Source organism: Saccopteryx bilineata, chromosome 7, assembly GCF_036850765.1.
Source record: "Saccopteryx bilineata isolate mSacBil1 chromosome 7, mSacBil1_pri_phased_curated, whole genome shotgun sequence".
NCBI lineage: Eukaryota > Metazoa > Chordata > Mammalia > Chiroptera > Emballonuridae > Saccopteryx > Saccopteryx bilineata.
This window is the reverse complement of record NC_089496.1, coordinates 34,722,734-34,743,086: the sequence shown is the minus strand read 5'-3', so window position 1 is coordinate 34,743,086 and position 20,353 is coordinate 34,722,734. Positions and strand designations below refer to the sequence as shown.

At 36.4% G+C, this 20,353-nt stretch overlaps 1 protein-coding gene across 3 annotated transcripts in view; it reads left to right on the top strand.

The window, feature by feature from the left end:
* The window catches only part of DGKB (diacylglycerol kinase beta), a 647,089-nt gene that overhangs the window by 54,144 nt on the left and 572,592 nt on the right, over positions 1 to 20,353 (top strand). For all 3 annotated transcript variants that reach the window (XM_066239339.1, XM_066239338.1, XM_066239340.1), the window contains exon 2: positions 14,650 to 14,910. In XM_066239339.1, the coding sequence (XP_066095436.1) occupies positions 14,841 to 14,910 (70 nt within the window). In that variant the 5' untranslated portion in view covers positions 14,650 to 14,840. The remainder of the gene's footprint in view (positions 1 to 14,649; positions 14,911 to 20,353) is intronic.

The following is a 20,353-nucleotide window of genomic DNA, read 5'->3' as shown; positions in this document are numbered from 1 at the left end:
ACACAAAGAAATGTCCATCACATGTTCCCATTCCTTCTAGTCTGCAAGTGTCCAGAAAGTCATGATTGTGCTATAAAAGTATCCCCCCGGAGGGAAAACATATCTAGCAATATGGCCTCTGTTACAGCAATATCTTGATTTTTTTTCAATTAAATGGAAAACTGTCACCTTGGAAAAATGAGTACATAAACCCTAAACAAGTACAGTTTTCTAAGGCAAAAGTGACAGGATATGACAATGAGGTTCTTTGATTGATACTGAAGAACAGGAAGAGATGTAGAAAAAGGGTCAGAGACTAAGGCCAATTAAGGTGGTGGGGTTTTAGGCAACGGAATTTATATAAACTTTCTTCTAACCATATGGTTGCACAAACTCTCTAAGTAATTTTTTTAATAATTTTATTTTTTTAATGGGGCGGCATCAATAACTAAGTAATTTTATTGATTTTAATTTATTGTGTTTATATAGATTCAAGTGTCCCACTGAATATATCTCCCCCTACCACCCCCATGTTCCCCTTGTTACTCCCTTGCCCCCTCGCCCCATTCCTTCCCCCCTTCCCTCCAGGATTTGCTGTCCTCTTCTCTATAATGCTGTGTTATGTATATATAATTTCACTAATCTTTTTCCTTTCTCTGATCCCATCTGCTCATCCCCTGTCCCTCTGACCGCTTTCCCTCTGGAATCTTTGATCCCACCTCTGCCTCTGTTCTGTTCCTCAGTTCACATTGTTCATTGGATTCCTAAAATGAGTGAGATCATATAATATTTGTCTTTCTCTGCCTGGCTTATTTCACTTAACACAATAGTCTCCAGGTCCATCCGTGTTGTCACAAAAGGTAAGATTTCTTTTTCATGGCTCCATAGTATTTCATTGTGTAAATATACCACATCTTTTTAATACACTTGTCCACTGACAAACACTGGGGCTGTTTCCAGATCTTGGCTATTGTAAACAATGCTGTAATAAACATGGGCATGCATTTCTTCTATTGAATCAGTGATTTGGTATTCTTAGGATATATATTCCTAAAAGTGGGATGGCTATGTCAAAAGGCAGTACCATTTTTAATTTTTTGAGGAACCTTCATACTGTTTTTCACAGTGGCTGCACCAGTCTGCATTTCCACCAGCAGTGCAGGAGGGTTCCCTGTTCTCCACATCCTCGCCATCACTTATTCTGTGTTGTTTTGTTGATGAGCACCATTCTGACTGGTGTGAGGTGATATCTCATTGTCGTTTTCATTTGCATTTTTCTAATGATCTGTGATGTTGAACATTATTTCATATGCCAATTTGCCATCTGTATGTCCTCTTTGGAGAGTGTCTATTCATTTCTTTGCCCATTTTTGGATTGGGTTGTTTATCTTCCTGGTGTTGAGTTTTACAAGTTCTTTATAAATTATGGTTATTAACCTCTTATCAGATGTATTGTTGAATATTTTCTCCCAATGTGTGGTTTGTCCTTTTATTTTGTTCATACTGTCTTTCACTGTGCAAAAAACTTTTAGCTTGATATAGTCCCATTTGTTCATCCTGTTCTTTATTTCACTTGCCCATGGAAATAAGTCAGCAAATATTTTGCTGCAAGAGATGTTGGAGAGCTTACTGACTATGTTTCCTTCCAAGATGATTATGGTTTCATGACTTACATATAAGTCTTTTATCCATTTAGAGTTTATTTTTGTGAATGGTGTAAGTTGGTGGCCTAGTTTTATTTTTTTTGCAAGTAGCTGTCCAATTTTCCCAACACCATTTCTTAAAGAGACTGTCTTTACTCCATTGTATGCTCTTACCTCCTTTGTCAAATATCAGTTGTCCATAAAGGTGTAGGTTTATTTCTGGATTCTCTGTTCTGTTCCATTGATCAATATGTCTGTTCTCATGCCAGTACCAAGCTGTTTTGATTACAATGGACTTGTAGTATAAATTGATCTTAGGAAGTGTGATACCTCCCATTTTGTTCTTCTTTTTCAAGATTGCTGAGGCTATTTGTGTTCTTTTTTGGTTCCATATAAATTTTTGAAATATTTGTTCTATATCTTTGAAGTATGCCATTGGTATTTTAATAGGAATTACATTGAATTTATAGATTGCTTTGCTTAATATAGGCATTTTAATGATATTCTTCCAATCCATAAACACGGTATATGCTTCTATTTGTTTGTATCTTCCTTGATTTCTTTTATAAATGTTTTATAATTTTTCGAGTATAAGTCTTTAACCTCCTTGGTTAAATTTACTCCTAGGCACTTTATTTATTTATTTTTTGTTGCAATAGTGAAGAGGATTGTTTTCTTAATTTCTCTTTCAGACAGTTCATTGTTGGTGTATAAAAATGCCTCTGATTTCTGAACATTAGTTTTATATTCTGCCACCTTGCTGAATTCATTTATCAGATCCATTAGTTCTTGACTGAGACTTTAAAGTTTCCTATGTACAGTATCATGTCATCAGCAGATAATGACAGTTTTACTTCTTTTTTTCAAACTTGGATGCCTTTTATTTCTTCTTCTTGTCTGTTGCTGTGACTAGGACTTCCAAAACTATGTTGATTATGAGTGGTAAAAAGGGGCACCCCTGCATTGTTCCTGATCTTAAGGAGATTGCTTTTTATTTTTGCCCATTGATTATGATGTTAGGCTGTTGGTTTGTCATAAAAGTCCTTTATCATATTGAGGTATGTTCCCTGTATTCCCACTTTGCTGAGAGTTTTGATCATAAATGGGTGCTGGATTTTATCAAGTGCATTTTCTGCATCTATTGATATTATCATGTGATTTTTCTCCTTTTTGTTTATGAGATGAATCACATGGATTGATTTGCAAATATTGTACCAGCTTTGCCTCCCCAGAATAAATCCTATTCGATCATGATGTATGATTTTTTTCATGTATTGCTGGATCTGGTTTGCTAATATGTATTTTGTTGAGAATTTAGCATCTAAGTTCATCAGGGATATTGACCTATAGTTTTCTTTTTTTGTGTGTCTTTGCTTGGTTTTGGAATGAGGATTATGCTTGCCTCATAAAAGGAGCTTGGAAGTCTTCCCTCTTCTTGAATTTTTTGAAATAGTTTGAAAAGGATAGGAGTTAGTTCTTCTCTGAATATTTGGTAGACTTTGCCTGTGAAGCCATCTGGCCTAGGACTTTTGTTTGTTGGGAGTTTTCTGATAACTGTTTCAATCTCATTTGTTGTAATCTGTTTGTTTATGTTTTCTGATTCTTCCAGATTGATTTTTGAAAGATTATATGTTTCAAGGAATTTGTCCATTTCATCTAGGTTGTCTAATTTTTAAGCATACAGTTCTTCATAGTATTTTCTTATACTCCTTTGTATTTCTGCTGTGTCCGTTGTTACTCCTCCACTCTCATTTCTAATTTTATTTTTTTGGGTCCTCTCTTATTCTTAGTGAATCTGATTAAAGGTTCTTCAATCTTGTTTACCTTTTCAAAGAACCAGCTCTTGGTTTTACTGATCTTCTGTATTGCTTTTTAGCCTCTATGTTATTTATTTCCGCTCTGATCTTGATTACATCCTTCCTTCTACTTCTTCTGGGCTTTACTTGCTGTTCTTTTTCTGGTTCTTTTAGATGCAGGTTTACATTGTTTATTTGAGTTTTTTCTTGCTTCTTAAGCTATGCCTATAATGCTATGAACTTCTCTCTCAGAACAGCTTTGGCCGTGTCCCATTAATTTTGGGTTGTTTTATGTTCATTATTATTTGTTTCAAGGAAATTTTTTATTTCTTCTTTGATCTCATTGTTAACCCATTTGTTATTTCATAACATGCTAGTTAGCATGCAAGTGTTTGAATATTTTTTTGTAGTTGATTTCTAGTTTCATGCCATTGTGATCAGAGAAGATGCTTGATATGATTTCAATCTTCTTAAATTTACTAAGACTCGTTTTGTGTGTCCTAACATGTGGTCTATCCTAGAGAATGTACCATAAGCATGTGAAGAGAACCCATATTTTGCCACTTTAGAGTGAAAACTTCTGAAGATAACCTATTAAATATAGTTGATCTAGTGTGTCCTTTAAGTCTGTTGTTTCTTTGTTAATTTTATTTCTAGAGGATCTATCCATTGATGTTAGTGGGGTATTAAAATCCCCTACTATTATGGTATTGATGTTGATCTTGCCCTTTATGGCCATAAAAATCTGCTTTATATACTTAGCTGCTCCTATATTAGGTGCATACATATTTATAATGGTAATATCTTCTTGTTGGATTGTTCCCTTTATCATTATGTAGTGACCTTCTTCATCCCTTAATATAACCTTTATTTTAAATTCTATTCTCTCAGATACAAGTATTGCTACCCCAGGTTTCTTTCATTTTCATTTGCATAAAATATATTTTTCCATCCTTTCAGTCTATGTGTATCTTTTGTTTTGAGGTGGCTCTCTTGTAGATAGCATATGTTGGAGCATTTAATCCATTTACATTTAAGGCTATTATTGATATGTAGTTGTTTATTGCCATTTTATTCTTTAAATATACATTCCTATTTTTCTAGATTTTTTTCCTCTTTGTTCTGTTTACAACAGGCCCCTTAGCATTTCTAGCAGCATTGGTTTGGTTGTAATGAATTCCTCGAGTTTTTTTTCTCTTGGGAAGCTTTTTTTTCTTCTTCAATTTTAAATGATAGCCTTGCTGGATAAAGAAGCCTTGGTGGTAGGCTCCTGTTTTGCATTACTTTGAATAATTCTTGCCATTTCCTTCTGGCCTCAAGTGTTTCTGTTGAAAAGACTAATATCATCATTATGGGGGCTCGTTTGTAGGTGATTGGCTGGTTTTCTTTTTAGTATTCTTTCTTTATCTTTTATCTTTGGTATTTGAATTTTGATGTGTCTTGGTGTAGGTTTCTTTGTGATCCTCTTTATTTTTTTTTTAATAATTTTATTTTTTTAATGGGGTGACATCAATAAATCAGGATACATATATTCAAAGATAACAAGTCCAGGTTATCTTGTCGTTCAATTATGTTGCATACCCACCACCCAAAGTCAGATTGTCCTCTGTCACCTTCTATCTTGTTTTCTTTGTGCCCTTCCCCACCCCCATCCCTCTCCCATTCCCCCCTCCCCCCCGTAACCACCACACTCTTATCAATGTCTCTTAGTTTCACTATTATGTACCACCTACGTATGGAATAATACAGTTCCTGGTTTTTTCTGATTTACTTATTTCGCTTCGTATCATGTTATCAAGATCCCACCATTTTGCTGTAAATGTTCTGATGTCATCATTTCTTATGGCTGAGTAGTATTCCATAGTGTATATGTGCCACATCTTCTTTATCCAGTCATCTATTGATGGGCTTTTTGGTTGTTTCCATGTCCTGGCCACTGTGAAAAATGCTGCAATAAACATGGGGCTGCATGTGTCCTTACGTATCAATGTTTCTGAGTTTTGGGGATATATACCCAGTAGAGGGATTGCTGGGTCATAAGGTAGTTCTATTTTCAGTTTTTTGAGGAACCACCATACTTTCTTTCATAATGGTTGTACTACTTTACATTCCCACCAACAGTGTATGAGAGTTCCTTTTTCTCCACAGCCTCTCCAACATTTGCTATTACCTGTCTTGTTAATAACAGCTAATCGAACAGGTGTGAGGTGGTATCTCATTGCCGTTTTGATTTGCATTTCTCTAATAGCTAAAGAAGATGAGCATCTTTTCATATATCTGTTGGCCATTTGTATTTCTTCCTGGGAGAAGTGTCTATTCATATCCTCTTCCCATTTTTTTATTGGATTGTTTGTTTGTTTGTTGTTGAGTTTTATGAGTTCTTTGTATATTTTGGATATTAGGCCCTTATCTGAGCTGTTGTTTGAAAATATCATTTCCCATTTAGTTGGCTTTCTGTTTATTTTGTTATCAGTTTCTCTTGCTGAGCAAAAACTTCTTAGTCTGATGTAGTCCCATTCATTAATTTTTGCCTTCACTTCTCTTGCCCGTGGAGTCAAATTCATAAAATGCTCTTTAAAACCCAGGTCCATGAGTTGAGTACCTATGTCTTCTTCTATGTACTTAATTGTTTCAGGTCTTATGTTTAGATCTTTGATCCATTTTGAGTTAATTTTTGTACAGGGGGAGAGACTGTAGTCCAGTTTCATTCTTTTGCATGTGGCTTTCCAGTTTTCCCAGCACCATTTATTGAAGAGGCTTTCTTTTCTCCATTGTGTGTTGTTGGCCCCTTTATCAAAAATTATTTGACTATATATATGTGGTTTTATTTCTGGACTTTCTATTCTGTTCCATTGGTCTGAGTGTCTATTTTTCTGCCAATACCATGCTGTTTTGATTGTCGTGGCCCTATAATAGAGTTTGAAGTCAGGTATTATAATGCCCCCAGCTTCATTCTTTTTCTTTAGGATTGCTTTGGCTCTTCGGGGTTTTTTATAGTTCCATATAAATCTGATGATTTTTTGCTCTATTTCTTTAAAAAACGTCATTGGAAGTTTGATGGGAATTGCATTAAATTTGTATATTGCTTTGGGTAATATAGCCATCTTGATTATATTTATTCTTCCTAGCCAAGAACAAGGTATATTCTTCCATCTCATGATATCTTTTTCGATTTCCCTTAACAATGGTTTATAGTTTTCATTATATAAGTTCTTTACATTCTTTGTTATGTTTATTCCTAAGTATTTTATTTTTTTTTTGTTGCAATCGTGAAGGGGATTATTCTTTTGAGTTCCTTCTCAGTTGTTTCATTGTTGGCATATAGAAAGGCTATTGACTTCTGTATGTTAATTTTGTATCCTGCGACATTACTGTATTGGCTTATTGTTTCTAGTAGTCTTTTTGTGGATTCTTTGGGCTTTTCGATGTATAGGATCATATCATCTGCAAAAAGTGATACCTTTACTTCTTCTTTTCCGATATGGATGCCTTTTATTTCTTTGTCTTGTCTGATTGCTCTGGCTAGAACCTCTAGTACCACATTAAATAAGAGTGCAGAGAGTGGACAACCCTGTCTTGTTCCTGATTTAAGGGGGAAAGCCTTCAGTTTAGTGCCATTTAATATGATGTTAGCTGATGGTTTATCATATATGGCCTTTATCATGTTGAGATATTTTCCTTCTATACCCATTTTGTTGAGAGTCTTAAACATAAAATTGTGTTGTATTTTATCGAAAGCCTTTTCTGCGTCTATTATAAGATCATGTGGTTTTTGTTCTTTGTTTTGTTGATATGGTGTATTACGTTAACCGTTTTACGTATGTTGAACCATCCTTGATTCTGGGATGAATCCCACTTGATCATGATGTATTATTTTTTTAATATGTTGTTGTATTCCGTTTGCTAGTATTTTGTTTAGTATTTTAGCATCTGTATTCATTAGAGATATCGGTCTGTAGTTTTCTTTTTTTGTGCCATCCTTGCCTGGTTTTGGTATGAGGGTTATGTTGGCCTCATAAAATGTGTTTGGAAGTATTGCTTCTTCTTCAATTTTTTGGAAGACTTTGAGTAGAATAGGAACCAAGTCTTCTTTGAATGTTTGATAAAATTCGCTGGTATAGCCGTCAGGGCCTGGACTTTTATTTTTGGGGAGGTTTTTAATGGTTTTTTCTATTTCTTCTCTACTGATAGGTCTGTTTAGGCTTTCTGCTTCTTCTTGACTCAGTCTAGGAAGGTTGTATTGTTCTAGGAATTTATCCATTTCTTCTAGGTTGTTGAATTTAGTGGCATAAAGTTTTTCATAGTATTCTACAATAATTCTTTGTATATCTACGGTGTCCATGGTGATTTCTCCTCTTTCATTTTGGATTTTGTTTATATGAGTTCTTTCTCTTTTTTCCTTGGTAAGTCTTGCCAAGGGTTTGTCAATTTTGTTGATCTTTTCAAAGAACCAGCTCCTTGTTCTATTAATTTTTTCTATAGTTTTTTCTGTTCTCTAATTCATTTATTTCTGGTCTGATTTTTATTATCTCCTTTCTTCGGCTGGTTTTGGGTTGTCTTTGTTCTTCTTTTTCTAGTTCCTTAAGGTGGGAAGTTAAGTGGTTCACTTGGGCTCTCTCTTGTTTGTTCATATATGCCTGAAGTGATATGAACTTCCCTCTTATCACTGCTTTTGCTGCATCCCATAGATTCTGATATGTCGTATTGTCATTTTCATTAGTCTGTACATATCTTTTGATCTCTGCACTTATTTCTTTTTTGACCCATTCATTTTTTAAAAGTATGTTGTTTAGTTTCCACATTTTTGTGGGATTTTTTTCCTCTTTTTTTGCAGTTGAATTCTAGTTTCAAGGCTTTATGATCAGAAAATATGCTTGGTACAACTTCAATTTTTCTGAATTTGCTGATGTTGTTTTTGTGGCCCAACATATGGTCAATTCTTGAGAATGATTCATGTACATTGGAGAAAAATGTATACTCAGTCACTTTGGGATGAAATGTCCTGTAGATGTCTATCATATCCAGGTGCTCTAGTGTTTTGTTTAAGGCCACTATGTCTTTATTGATTCTCTGTTTGGATGACCGATCTAGAGCCGACAGCGGTGTATTGAGGTCTCCAAGTATGATTGTGTTTTTGTCAGTTTTTGTTTTAAGATCAATAAGTAGCTGTCTTATATATTTTGGTGCTCCTTGGTTTGGTGCATATATATTAAGAATTGTTATGTCTTCTTGATTCAGTGTCCCCTTAGCCATTATGAAATGGCCATTTTTGTCTCTGAGTACTTTTCCTGTCTTGTAGTCAGCATTATCCGATATGAGTATTGCTACACCTGCCTTTTTTTTGGATGTTATTTGCTTGGAGTATTGTTTTCCAGCCTTTCACTTTGAATTTGTTTTTATCCTTGTTACTTAGATGAGTTTCCTGTAGGCAGCATACAGTTGGATTTTCTTTTTTAATCCATTCTGCTACTCTGTGCCTTTTTATTGGCGAGTTTAATCTGTTTACATTTAGTGTAATTATTGATACTTGTGAGTTCCCTATTGCCATTTTATATCTTGCTTTCTGTTAGTTTTGTGTCTTGTTTGATCCTTCTCTTTCGTTTTTCTATCTTTTGTTTTTATTTGGTTGTATTTCATATATCTTTCCTCTGTTGCTATCTTTTTTATCTCCTGTGCTTCTGTGGTGGTTTTTTCAATGGTGGTTACCTTTGAGTAATGAAAAGGGTCCATACCCTGTTCATTGTAGCGAACTATTTTGTGAGTACTTTTGCACTCCATGGTCCTTTGCTACTGTTAATCTCCATCTTCTCCCCCTCTTTCTTTTTGTTGTTGTCACAGTTTAAATTTGGTTTTATTGTGTAAAAATAAAACTTCTTAGAGCTTTTACTTGTGGCTCTGTTTTTTTTTTCTTTGTATCTGATTGGAGAACCCCCTTTAGTAATTCCTGGAGTGGGGGTTTTCTGATGATAAATTCCCTCATCTTTTCTGTATCTGTGAATGTTTTTATTTCTCCTTCATATTTGAAGGATAGCTTTGATGGGCACAGTATTCGTGGCTGAAAGTTCCTCTCTTTCAGGACTTTAAATATTGGGGTCCACTCTCTTCTAGCTTATAGAGTTTCTGCTGAGAAATCTGATGATAATCTAATGGGCCTTCCTTTATATGTTGTATTCTTCTTTTCCCTGGCTGCCTTGAGAATTTTTTCTTTGCTGTTGGTTTGTGTCAATTTCATTATGATATGCCTTGGAGTAGGTTTGTTGGGGTTAAGAAAACTTGGAGTTCTGCTTGCTTCTTGAACTTGAGGCTTAATTCTTTCCACAGGCTTGGGAAGTTCTCATCTATTATTTGTTTGAGTATGTTCTCCATTCCATTTTCTCTCTCTTCTCCCTCTGATATACCTATTATTCTTATGTTATTCTTTTTGATGGAGTCAGATAATTCTCGTAGGGCTATCTCACTTTTTTTAATTTTTGAGTCTCTTTCTTCTTCTCTCTGTTGTGCCTCAAGTTGCTTGTCTTCTATTTCACTAATCCTCTCTTCTATCTGACCTGTTCTATTAGCTAAGCTTGTTACTTCGTTTTTCAGCTCATGAATTGAATTTTTCATCCCTGTTTGATTTGTTTTTATAGTTTCAATTTCCTTGGACATATATTCTTTGTGTTCATTGAGTTGTTTTCTGAGCTCCCTAAATTGCCTTTCTGTGTTTTCTTGTATATCTCGGAGGATTTTTAGGATTTCTATCTTGAATTCTCTGTCATTTAGCTCCAAGGTTTCCAATATATTAAATTTTTTCTCCATAGATTTTTCCTCATCTAGCTGTGTTACCTCTCTTTCTTTTGTATCCATGATATTTGATTTTCTCTTCCTTAATGGCATCTGAGGGTGGTTTTGTTGATAGTATTAATGAGATTTAATAAAGAATAAAAAGTTTAAAAAAATAAAAAAATAAAAAAATCTAAAAGAGTTGTTTTTTTATAAAAAAATTAATAATGAAATAAAGAAAAATAAAATAAAATAAAAATTTTTAAAAAAGGAAATTATTCCCCCCCTCCTTTTTTCCTCTCCTCTCCTCTCCCCTCTTTCTTGAGAAAATCTTGTGGTGAACTGTGAATTATAACAAACAATGCCTGTGATGGAGGGCCTGAATTGGGGAAAAGTAATAAAGGGGGGTAAAAAAAAAGAAAAAAAGAAAAAAAAGAAAAAAGAAAAAAAAAGAGCATATGGACCCACAAAAAGCAAATATGGAAAAAATTTGGGTCAAGAATAAAATGATTTGCTTTTAGGTGTTGATTGTCTAAGAGTTATGATGAGAGGAATAAGAGGAAAACGGAAAAATGGTAGGACAAATTAAAAAATTACTATTGTATTTAGTGGAACAAGAACTAGATAATATGGAGAGCCAGGGATGGGAGCACTGCTAGTGAGTTAAAAAGGTGAAGTAAAAACCCCCCAAAATGCCACAAACATAAGTTTGAGTCCCAGATAAGATAATTTGTTTGTTATTGAGGTTTGAATGAGAGGAGATGTAAAGGAGAAAGGAAGAAACTAATATAGAGGGAGAAAAGAAAGAGAGAGAGAGAAAAAAAGAGGGAACCACTAAAAGAAGAAAAAAGAAAGGAGAGAGAGAGAGAGAGAGAGAGAGAGTTAAGGGTTTTGGAGTGCAACCCTCATAGAGAGAAAGGAAGAGAAGAGAAAAGATAATGGGAGATGTAACACTTATGGGTAGTGTAGTTCAAGGAGAGGAGAGAGTAAGACGGGCAGAGAGTTAATCGGCCAAATTGGAGGAGGAAAGAAAGTATCAAGAATGAAGATAAGAGAAACAAATGAACAAATATAATAAAATGGGATAGGTTATAAAGTCTGCAGATTATTCTTGATTTTGAGAGGTTATCTTCTTGTTTTTTCTTTTCTCTCCCTCTTCCTGGTCGGTGACTCTGTACCCCAGGTTCTGCCCCTTTGGCATGCTCAGGTAGAGATTTGCAGTTGATAAGTCTCTATGGCAATGTCATGTATTGTGCTTTAGTCTCGTTGGCAGTCGAGGCTCATTAGAATTTGTAGGCTCCGACAGTGAGAGAGTCCGTGTTCCTGGAGCCTTTCTCCTAGTCTTTCCTTCCTCAATTAGTAGCCTGATAATCCAGCTATGGGGTTGCTGCTGCCTCTGCCTGGATAGTAAGAGGCTCAAAGAGCTGGCAACTCCCCACTCTATTTCCACTCAGCACAGGGCTCTGGGTAAGGCTCAGTCAGTCAGAGCTGCTAGCATAATCAGGCGGGCTTTCCGCCCACTGAAAGACCTCTGGCTCTGCCACTCTGTCCGGTAACACAGGCGGGCGCCCACTTCCGGGGCGCTTGGAGGAAACTCTCACTCACTGTCTGCGACCAGGATATCCGGCCAGCAGTCTCACGCTCTGAGTGAAACCCCCAACCGCAGGGAAAAGTTGCAGCGTTGGAATTGAGTCTCGCTCCGTCCCCGTGCGCAGCTTTTGCAAGGCGCTGGGGCGGCCCGAGATTCCACTTTGGCCCACACAAAGGCCCCTGACTCTGCCCCTCTGTGCGATAACACGGGCGCGCACTGCCGAGGCACTTGGAGGAATCTCTCATTCACTATCTGCGCGCGCAAACCAGGATATGAGGCCGGCCGCGTTTCCCTCTGAGTGAAACCCCCTCCAGCACGGAAAACCTCCACCGTTGGAATTAGTTCTCACTCTCTCCCATGCGTAGCTTTCCCAGGACGCTGGGGCTCCCCAGAGACTCTGCCATTGGCCCACAGAAAGGCCTCTGACCCTGCCTCTCCGTGGGGCAACACGGGCACCCACTTCCGGGGCCTAGGAAGAAATCTCTCGCCCACTAACTGTGCGCACGCCAACCAGGAGACCGGGTAAAATGGCCGCTCCGCTTGTCTTTCTTTGTTTGGGTTTGGCGCGAGTGTTAGCTTGTATTGCCCGGGTTGCCACAGGATCAGTTTTTCCTCGGCTTGGATCTCTGTGCCACAGCCTGATTCGGCCATTTGTGCCACGGCCTGGATCTATTCACCCCCTTTGCCCGCCTCAGTTTCTATATTCACAGTTACCAGAGAAAGCCGCCCTGTTTAGGTTAGTGAGAAAGGCGGAGCATTTCTTACTCCCTATTTCCTTCGGGGTTTGGTTATATATTTAGCCAGTTTTTCACTCAACCATACCTTTGGGTGTATTGCGAAGTATCTGGAGGCTCCAAGTATAGGTTTTTCTGTTTCTGGTTGAAGATCTTGTTGAGTTTTGGGGGAGATTTATCGGTATCGCTTCCTACCCCGCCATTACTCTGACGTCATCCGTGATCCTCTTTAAAAAGACTCTCTGTGCTTCTTGAACTTGTGTGACTTTTTCCTTCATCAATTTAGGGAAGTTTTCAGCTATGATTTTTTCATTCAGATTATCTATCCCTTGTTCTTTCTCTTCTCCTTCAGGAACTTGTCATTTTGAACCTTGGTCCTCAGCATCCAAGGTCAATGCTCTATCCACTGCTCCACCACCTGGTCAGGCCCTAGAGATTTATTTTTAAGCATGATTTACAATAGTGAATCCATTGTGTAAGTCTGTCAGACATTTGAAATTTATTTTATTTAAACTTTATTGGGAATTTAAAAAAATAACAAAATTCAAAATAGTCTGTTTATTGTTAGGGAAAAATATAATCGTATATATTCCCAAAAATTGAGCTTGACTGGTAATATTGATGCTGCTACTGAGTATCATTTTCAGCCATTGTTGAATATTTCATACAGTAGTGAATTATATATGCAGGTATCTATAGCTATAGAGCCTCCTTTTTAATAACTTGGGTCTAGAATTATCTTTTTTGCATTATGTTTATTTTGGTATTAAAAATTGATAAATTGCAACTGATAAAAAAGACACCCTTGTCAACTCTTTAAATGTGAAGATTATAATGTTGACAAAAATAATCCTTTTATGAATCTAGACGTTTTGAATATTTTATACATCTTGAAGTTTTAATCCTTATTTCTTTAAATTGGCATTAGGAAATGTTTGTAAATGTTTTTTTTTCTTTTTCTTTTGTTTGTGTGTGTGACAGAGGCACAGAGAGTCAGAGAGAGTGACAGATAAAGACAGACAAACAGAACGAGAAAGAAATGAGAAGCATCAGTTCTTTGTCATGGCACTTTAGTTGTTCATTGATTGCTTTCTCATGTGTGCCTTGACTGGGGGGTTACAACAGACTGAGTGACCCCCTTCTCAAGCCAGCAATATTGGGCTCAAGCTGGTGAGCTTTTCTCAAGCCAGATAAGCCTGCTCTCAAGCTGAAGACCTTGGGGTCTCAAACCTGGGTCCTCCACATCTCATTCCGACACTCTATTTACTGTGCCACCACTTGGTCAGGCTGTAAATGTTATTAATGAGTGAATGAGCAATTAAAGATCGAGTACTATGCAAATTAGAAAAACTTGAAAATCCATTATTTAGAAACAAAAAATTCTTTTTTATTTTTGTGACACAGACAGAAAGAGGTACAGATATGGACAGACAGACAGGAAGGAAGAGAGATGAGAAACCTCAATTTTTATTGCAGCACCTTAGTTGTTCATTGATTGCTTTCTCATATGTTCCTTGACCAGGTGGCTATATGAAATGAGTTTCATATATATATTTACCTATGATATATATAACTGGCAACTGGGTCAAGGTATTGAAGAGAAAAAAAGAAGCAACTAATAAATAAGAGGCACTAACAGGTTTGGAAGATGAGTAGATAAAAAATAACCACTAGGTAATATAATAAAAGTGGTTGGCCCTGGCTGGTAGCTCAGTGAAGAGATCATTAGCTCTGGTGTATGGACATCCAGGTTTCAATTCCCTGTGAGGGCACACAGGAGAAGTGACAATCTGCTTCTCTTTCCCGTCTCTCCCTCTTCCCCTCCTGCAGAGCAAGTGACCCTTTGCTCAAGCCAGCAACCTTGGACTCAAGCCAATGACCTTTGCTTCAAGCTAGTGACTTTTAGTCTCATGCCTGTGACCATGGGGTCATGTCCATGATCCCACACTCAAACCAGATGAGCCGATGCACAAGCTGGCATCCTTGAGGTTTTGTACCTGTGTCCTCAGTGTCCCAGTTTCATGCTCTATCCACTGCGCCACCACCTGGTCAGGTGGAAATTTTTTTTAACATTTTATAACTTGTCAGTGTTCTTATTTGTATAATAATTCCAATTTTTTATCTTTGTGTTTCTTTTTTTGCAGTGCTTTAATGCATTTTTGAAATTACAACCTCACGGACACAGATGCTTCATATTGACAGATTGCATAGTTTGAAATCTTGAGGTATTTTACCATGAAACATGTCTGGTGGAAAATTTGAAGCATAGGACTGTGCCAAACACCGAAATAAAAAATTCCACAACTGGTGTGTAAGAAAACTCCTCACGGCCACTATGACAAACCAGGAAAAGTGGGCCCACCTGAGCCCCTCGGAATTTTCTCAACTTCAGAAATATGCTGAATGTAAGTATTCCCATTGATAATATCTTTTTATTTGGCATTTGTGCTAAACAATTATGATTTATTTATAGGAACGGGTTGTGAATTATGATCAGTACTGGGAGAAATGTAGGTGTGTCTTTTGTGATTACAAGTAGGTTGACTGGAGACTCCATTTTTGGCATGAGAAAAAGGAAAAGGTAAGCATAAATCCAACACCAACTCTGGAAGTAAAGGAACTAGAATAGCAGATGCAAAATTTGAAAATACTCCAACTGTAATAGAAGTAATGCAGAGGAAAGATAGCCTAAGAGAGTGGAGACTGGCAAACCTGGAACCACAAAGAAAACAACAGGAAGAGTAGAAAGACAATACTGTAATTAACAAGAAAGAGGAGGAAAAAAATGGTGTTATTCTTAAGTCACAGAGATCTGACTGTTCATAGAGATCTGGAGGAAGGGGAAATGTAAGATTCTTTTTTCTCCTATTTGTCAGTCAAATATTTTAAAAAGGACTGGGAGCTGGGAGTCATAGACATATTGTAGAGTTGATTTTAGTGGTTGTAAAAAAAATGAAGAGTTGTAAGAACCATGGTAATTTGCTTTATTGTGGAATATTTTGAAATATTGTTTCTTTATACATACATAATAAGATTATGTTTAAAAAAGTATACTTTTACCACAGATTTTCAGAAATAGGTCTGTTTCATAAAATGAGTTTAATATATATATTTACCTATGATATATATATATAACTGGCAACTGGGTCAAGGTATTGAAGAGAAAAAAAGAAGCAACTAATAAATAAGAGACACTAACCAGTTTGGAAGATGAGTAGGTAAAAAATAACCGATAGGTAATATAATAAAAGTGGTTGGCCCTGGCTGGTGGCTCAGTGAAGAGATCATTAGCTCTGGTGTATGGACATCAGGGTTCAATTCCTATGAGGGCACACAGGAGAAGCGACAATCTGCTTCTCTCCCCCGTCTCTCCTTCTTCCCCTCCTGCAGCCAGTGGCTCAACTGGTTTGAGTGTGGCCAGGTCTGTGGGTACAGGGGATAGCTCAATTGGAGCACATCAGCCTCAGGCATTAAATTTAGATCAATATGCATCAGCTCTAGATGGGGTTGCCGGGTGGATCCTGGTCAGGTCATATGCTGGAGTCTGCCTCACTCTCTCCCCTAAAAAAAAAAAAATGGTGAGAGTGAAGGGAATAACATGATACTGGGAGAATAAAATTGAAGAAATGGAAAGAGAAAAAAATCCAATGGTACATATTAGTAAAAAAAAAAAAAAAGGCAAAAACTGAAGCAGTTGGTGTTGTTAAATCAGAAGGGAGTTGCAGCATATTGGAGATGTGTTGGGGATAACTTGAATAATATGAAAGAGAAGCACAGAAAATGGTTGAGCACAGAGGATGAATTTGGAATAAGAACAAGTAAATGTGATGATAATAGTAAGTAATAACATATTAACAAGCTACATGTTATAAGTCAGGAACACTAATTATCACATAATACATGTTATCCAAAAGTCCAAACTGACAGGTTTTCTAGAGTGTTTCTAAATTAAGCACTGCAGTACTCCACCTGAGGGTGTAAGATTGATGCTGGGTATTTGCCAGGAAGTCACAAATCCATAAGTGCATTTTTAAGGCTGTTATAACAAAAATGCAAGTATTATATGGAAGAGGAGGGTCATAAATTTTTGACATCAAAATCTGTGCCACTTAAAGCACAATTTAATCATTTACCCCCAGAAAAATTTAGCCCAGGTTGGCTAAATTCTTGTCTACATTCTCATACTCCATAATTTCTAATTTGACTAAAAATGTTTTACCTATGATTTGAAATTTCTATGTGTTCTTTGCATTGTATCCAAAAATCAAGTAAATATTTCTGAGCATCTTCTTTAGGGTCAGTGTTCTGCTTGATATTGCAAAAAAATGCATATATGAGCAGGTATGGACCCTCCCTTCAAAGAATTTACAGTTGAATAAAGGCTAAAAGCTAATGGACTCTTTAAAAAATTTTTTTTTATTTAGACAATTAAATTTAACAGAGCGATATTGGTCAACTAAAGTATGAACTCTTATTTCTAAGCAGGATATTATAAGTGCCACAAACAAATTTTGGGATTCTGTATGGTCTAAGTATTCAATTTGAAATGGGTAAAGGAAAGTCTTCATGGAAGAAGTAGGATTTCATGAATCTTGAAATACAGGTTTAAAGTAAGTGAAGAATAAAATGATAGAGAAAAAGGGACATTCAGCATATATTTGAGGAAGAGAAAGAAACCATAGTTAGACACACTACAGATTAAGGGTATACGTGGTATTGAGGTTGTAAAAATGAGGTGGAAACAAAATACACAATACTAAACTGGAGTTAGGCAGTAAGGATAATTGTAGCATGTTTATAGTAGAGTGTCATGAATAATACTATATTTCAGAAAGTTTAACTGGACAACTTTGAGAGTCATATGTGGTAATGGAGTGAGACTAAAGTCAGGCCAGGGGCTGGTGAAATAGACTAAATAATGTGGATAGATGATGAAAAATGAACAGAAAAGTGGACATTCAGACTGAGTCTAACAGTGGAGAGATTGGGAAATAATAAAATATGATAATTGAGAGCTAGAGATCTATGGGGAACTTTGGTGACATAACCTATCAAGAAAACAACAAATTTAATTTAGGTTTGTTGAACTTGGCTTGATTATTAAATATATTTTCTACTGTTTGGGTACTTACAGGAAAAAGGTCTTACAGGCAGAATTAATATAAAATAAATTATTATCTTAGCTAAAATATCATTTATAATGACTATTGCTCAGATATTCAAAATCCATTTGAATTGGTAAACAGAATTTAATACTAAAGTCTTAAATATATCACAGACTGCTACTTTTATTGGCTAAGGGAGTATATTTAATTATATCATAAAAAAGCTTGATTTAGTAATCAATTTAGTAAATGCCTAAAATAAGTAATAAAAGTTGTCATAAATGTAAACCTTTTAATATATTGTGACAAAGATGAATGAGCATTCAGTACATTGGTAGTAACAGATAACATGGTAAGTGAAAGAACATTATTAAAATAGATTTTGTGAGAAGGTAAATTAATTGATTAACTGTGAATGAAAAAAATAGTGCAGATCCCATGAGCATTAGACTTACTATTCTTTTTTAAATAACCAAGACAATATGAAAATTGTTAGACATAATCTTCCATTCCAACTGGTATACCATTGCAGGGAAACTTCTGTGTCACAAGAATTTTTAAAACACACAATACTTGACTGTGTTTATTTAGTCTGGGGCACTGTCCTATTTTTCTTTAGATTGTCAACTAAAAAAAATTATCACAGCCAATACAACAATTGCTGTCAAGTGTGAATAAATCAAAATGGTAACTATTTTTTGTCAGAATGGCAAAAAATGTAATATATTTTGGTGTGCTGCAGCACTTTAGTAATTATGTGTTCCATGAAATGAGAAAGGTCGAAAATTGCTGCTCCATGATGTTTCCTATATAATTAAGAAGCAAAGGCCCTAACCAGCTCAGTGGTAGAGGGTCGGCCCGGCATGTGGAAGGCTCCAGGTTCGATTCCCGGCCAGAGCACACAGGAGAAGTGCCCATCTGCTTCTCCACCCTTCCCCCTCTCCTTTCTCTCTATCTCTCTCTTTCCCTCCTGTAGCCAAGAGTCCATTGGAGCAAAGTTGGCTTGGACACTGGCTCCATGGCCTCCATCTCAGGTGCTAGAATGGCTCCAGTTGTAGCAGAGCAGCACCCCATATGGGCTGAGCATTGCTCCCTGGTGGGCATGCTGGGTGGATCTTGGTTGGGTGCATGCAGGAGTCTGTCTGTCTGCTGCCTCCCACTTCTTACTTCGGAAAAAAATTTAAAAAGAAGCAAAGACTATCATAATTAGACTGTATCCTCATGTCATAAATTTATATGGTCAAAATATAACTGTAAACACACTTATCTTCCTGAAGATTATAACAGTAGTATATTTTTATGCTATTTAGTACATGTGATCTGTTTTTCAGCAGCATTTGGGATCCAGTTTTTCATGTTGCTATGCAAATAGTGTCAAAATGACATTTGGATATGCTTTCTAGATGTTAATTGTTTTGTGTCTTTCAATAAAAAAAATTGTTTATATATATATTAGATGACTAAGATAAAAAGTACTAATTTAAGTTTTAACTTGCAGCATATTATGATTCTATGTGGTATATATCAAATAAATGTTGTAAACACTTCTGGGTAATGGGATGGGGCTCTAGAACACCAGATCAAGTTGAATGAATTCAAGAAACCCCTACCCCAGCAAATCCAAATTATTCAAGTTTAACCTAGAGAATATAATTTTCTCAAGTTATTTGATTTTGGATTCTCTCTACAGTCGACACAATATATACCATCTGGACTGCTATGACAAAGTACCATACACTGGTTGACATATAAATGACAGATATTTATTTCTCACAGTTCTGGAGTCTGGAAGTCCATGATCAGGGTGCTAGCATGACTGAGTACTAGTAAGGGCCCTCTTTTGGATTGCAAAGTGTCAGTTTCTCTCTGCGTATCCTCACATGGTGAAGAGAGCAGTAAAGAAGCAGCAAGTTCTGCAGGAACTCTTAAAAGGGCACTAATCCAATTATTTCATCAGAACTCTACCCTCATGACCTCTGTAATCCCAATTACCTCCCAAAGTCTCCTTGTATTGGGCTAGGGTTTTCACATATTTATTTCACATATACTTAACATAGTCCATTATATCTTGCAGCTATAATTGATTTCTCAGTTTCTAGGCTTTCCTCATGATTAATTGGGGCGAATAAAGTGATATTGGCACAGCATTTCTGGTTAGGCAGCTAGCACATCAGACAGCTTATGTTCAAATTCTGGTCCTACCATATTTTAGATTTCTGGCTTTGGGAAAGTAACGTAACATCTTTGTGTCCCATTTTTTGCACTTGTAAAATGGAGAAAAATGTCAAGTGTTGTAAATATTATATTGAGTGAATTAATATATGCCCAGTAATAAGAACATTGTCTGGCAAATTGTTAATGATATAACTTTATTTTTGTGATAGAGAGGACGTGAGTTTGTTATGTTGGCTATTGGTACATATTGTTGATGATCAAGTAGAAAAGTGCCACATTCAGGAGCACTGAGTTCTTTTATTTTCTGTTACAAGACTTGATTCTTCTCACAAGGTAGAAGAAGCTTTTGGTGCTCTTGGCAGCCTCCACGCTGTGTTATCCCACAAATGGTGAAGGCAGCTAATGTGAAGCCCGCTGGGGCTGCCTACAGCAAGCTGAGACCATGCTCCTGTTTAGGGTTGCAGGCTGAGTCACTCCATGGGAGGGATTTTCACTGATATGTGGCAGAGGAGTGTCATTTTATTTTCCACTCCTTATATAAAGTCATCCAAACAGTAGTTATAAGATA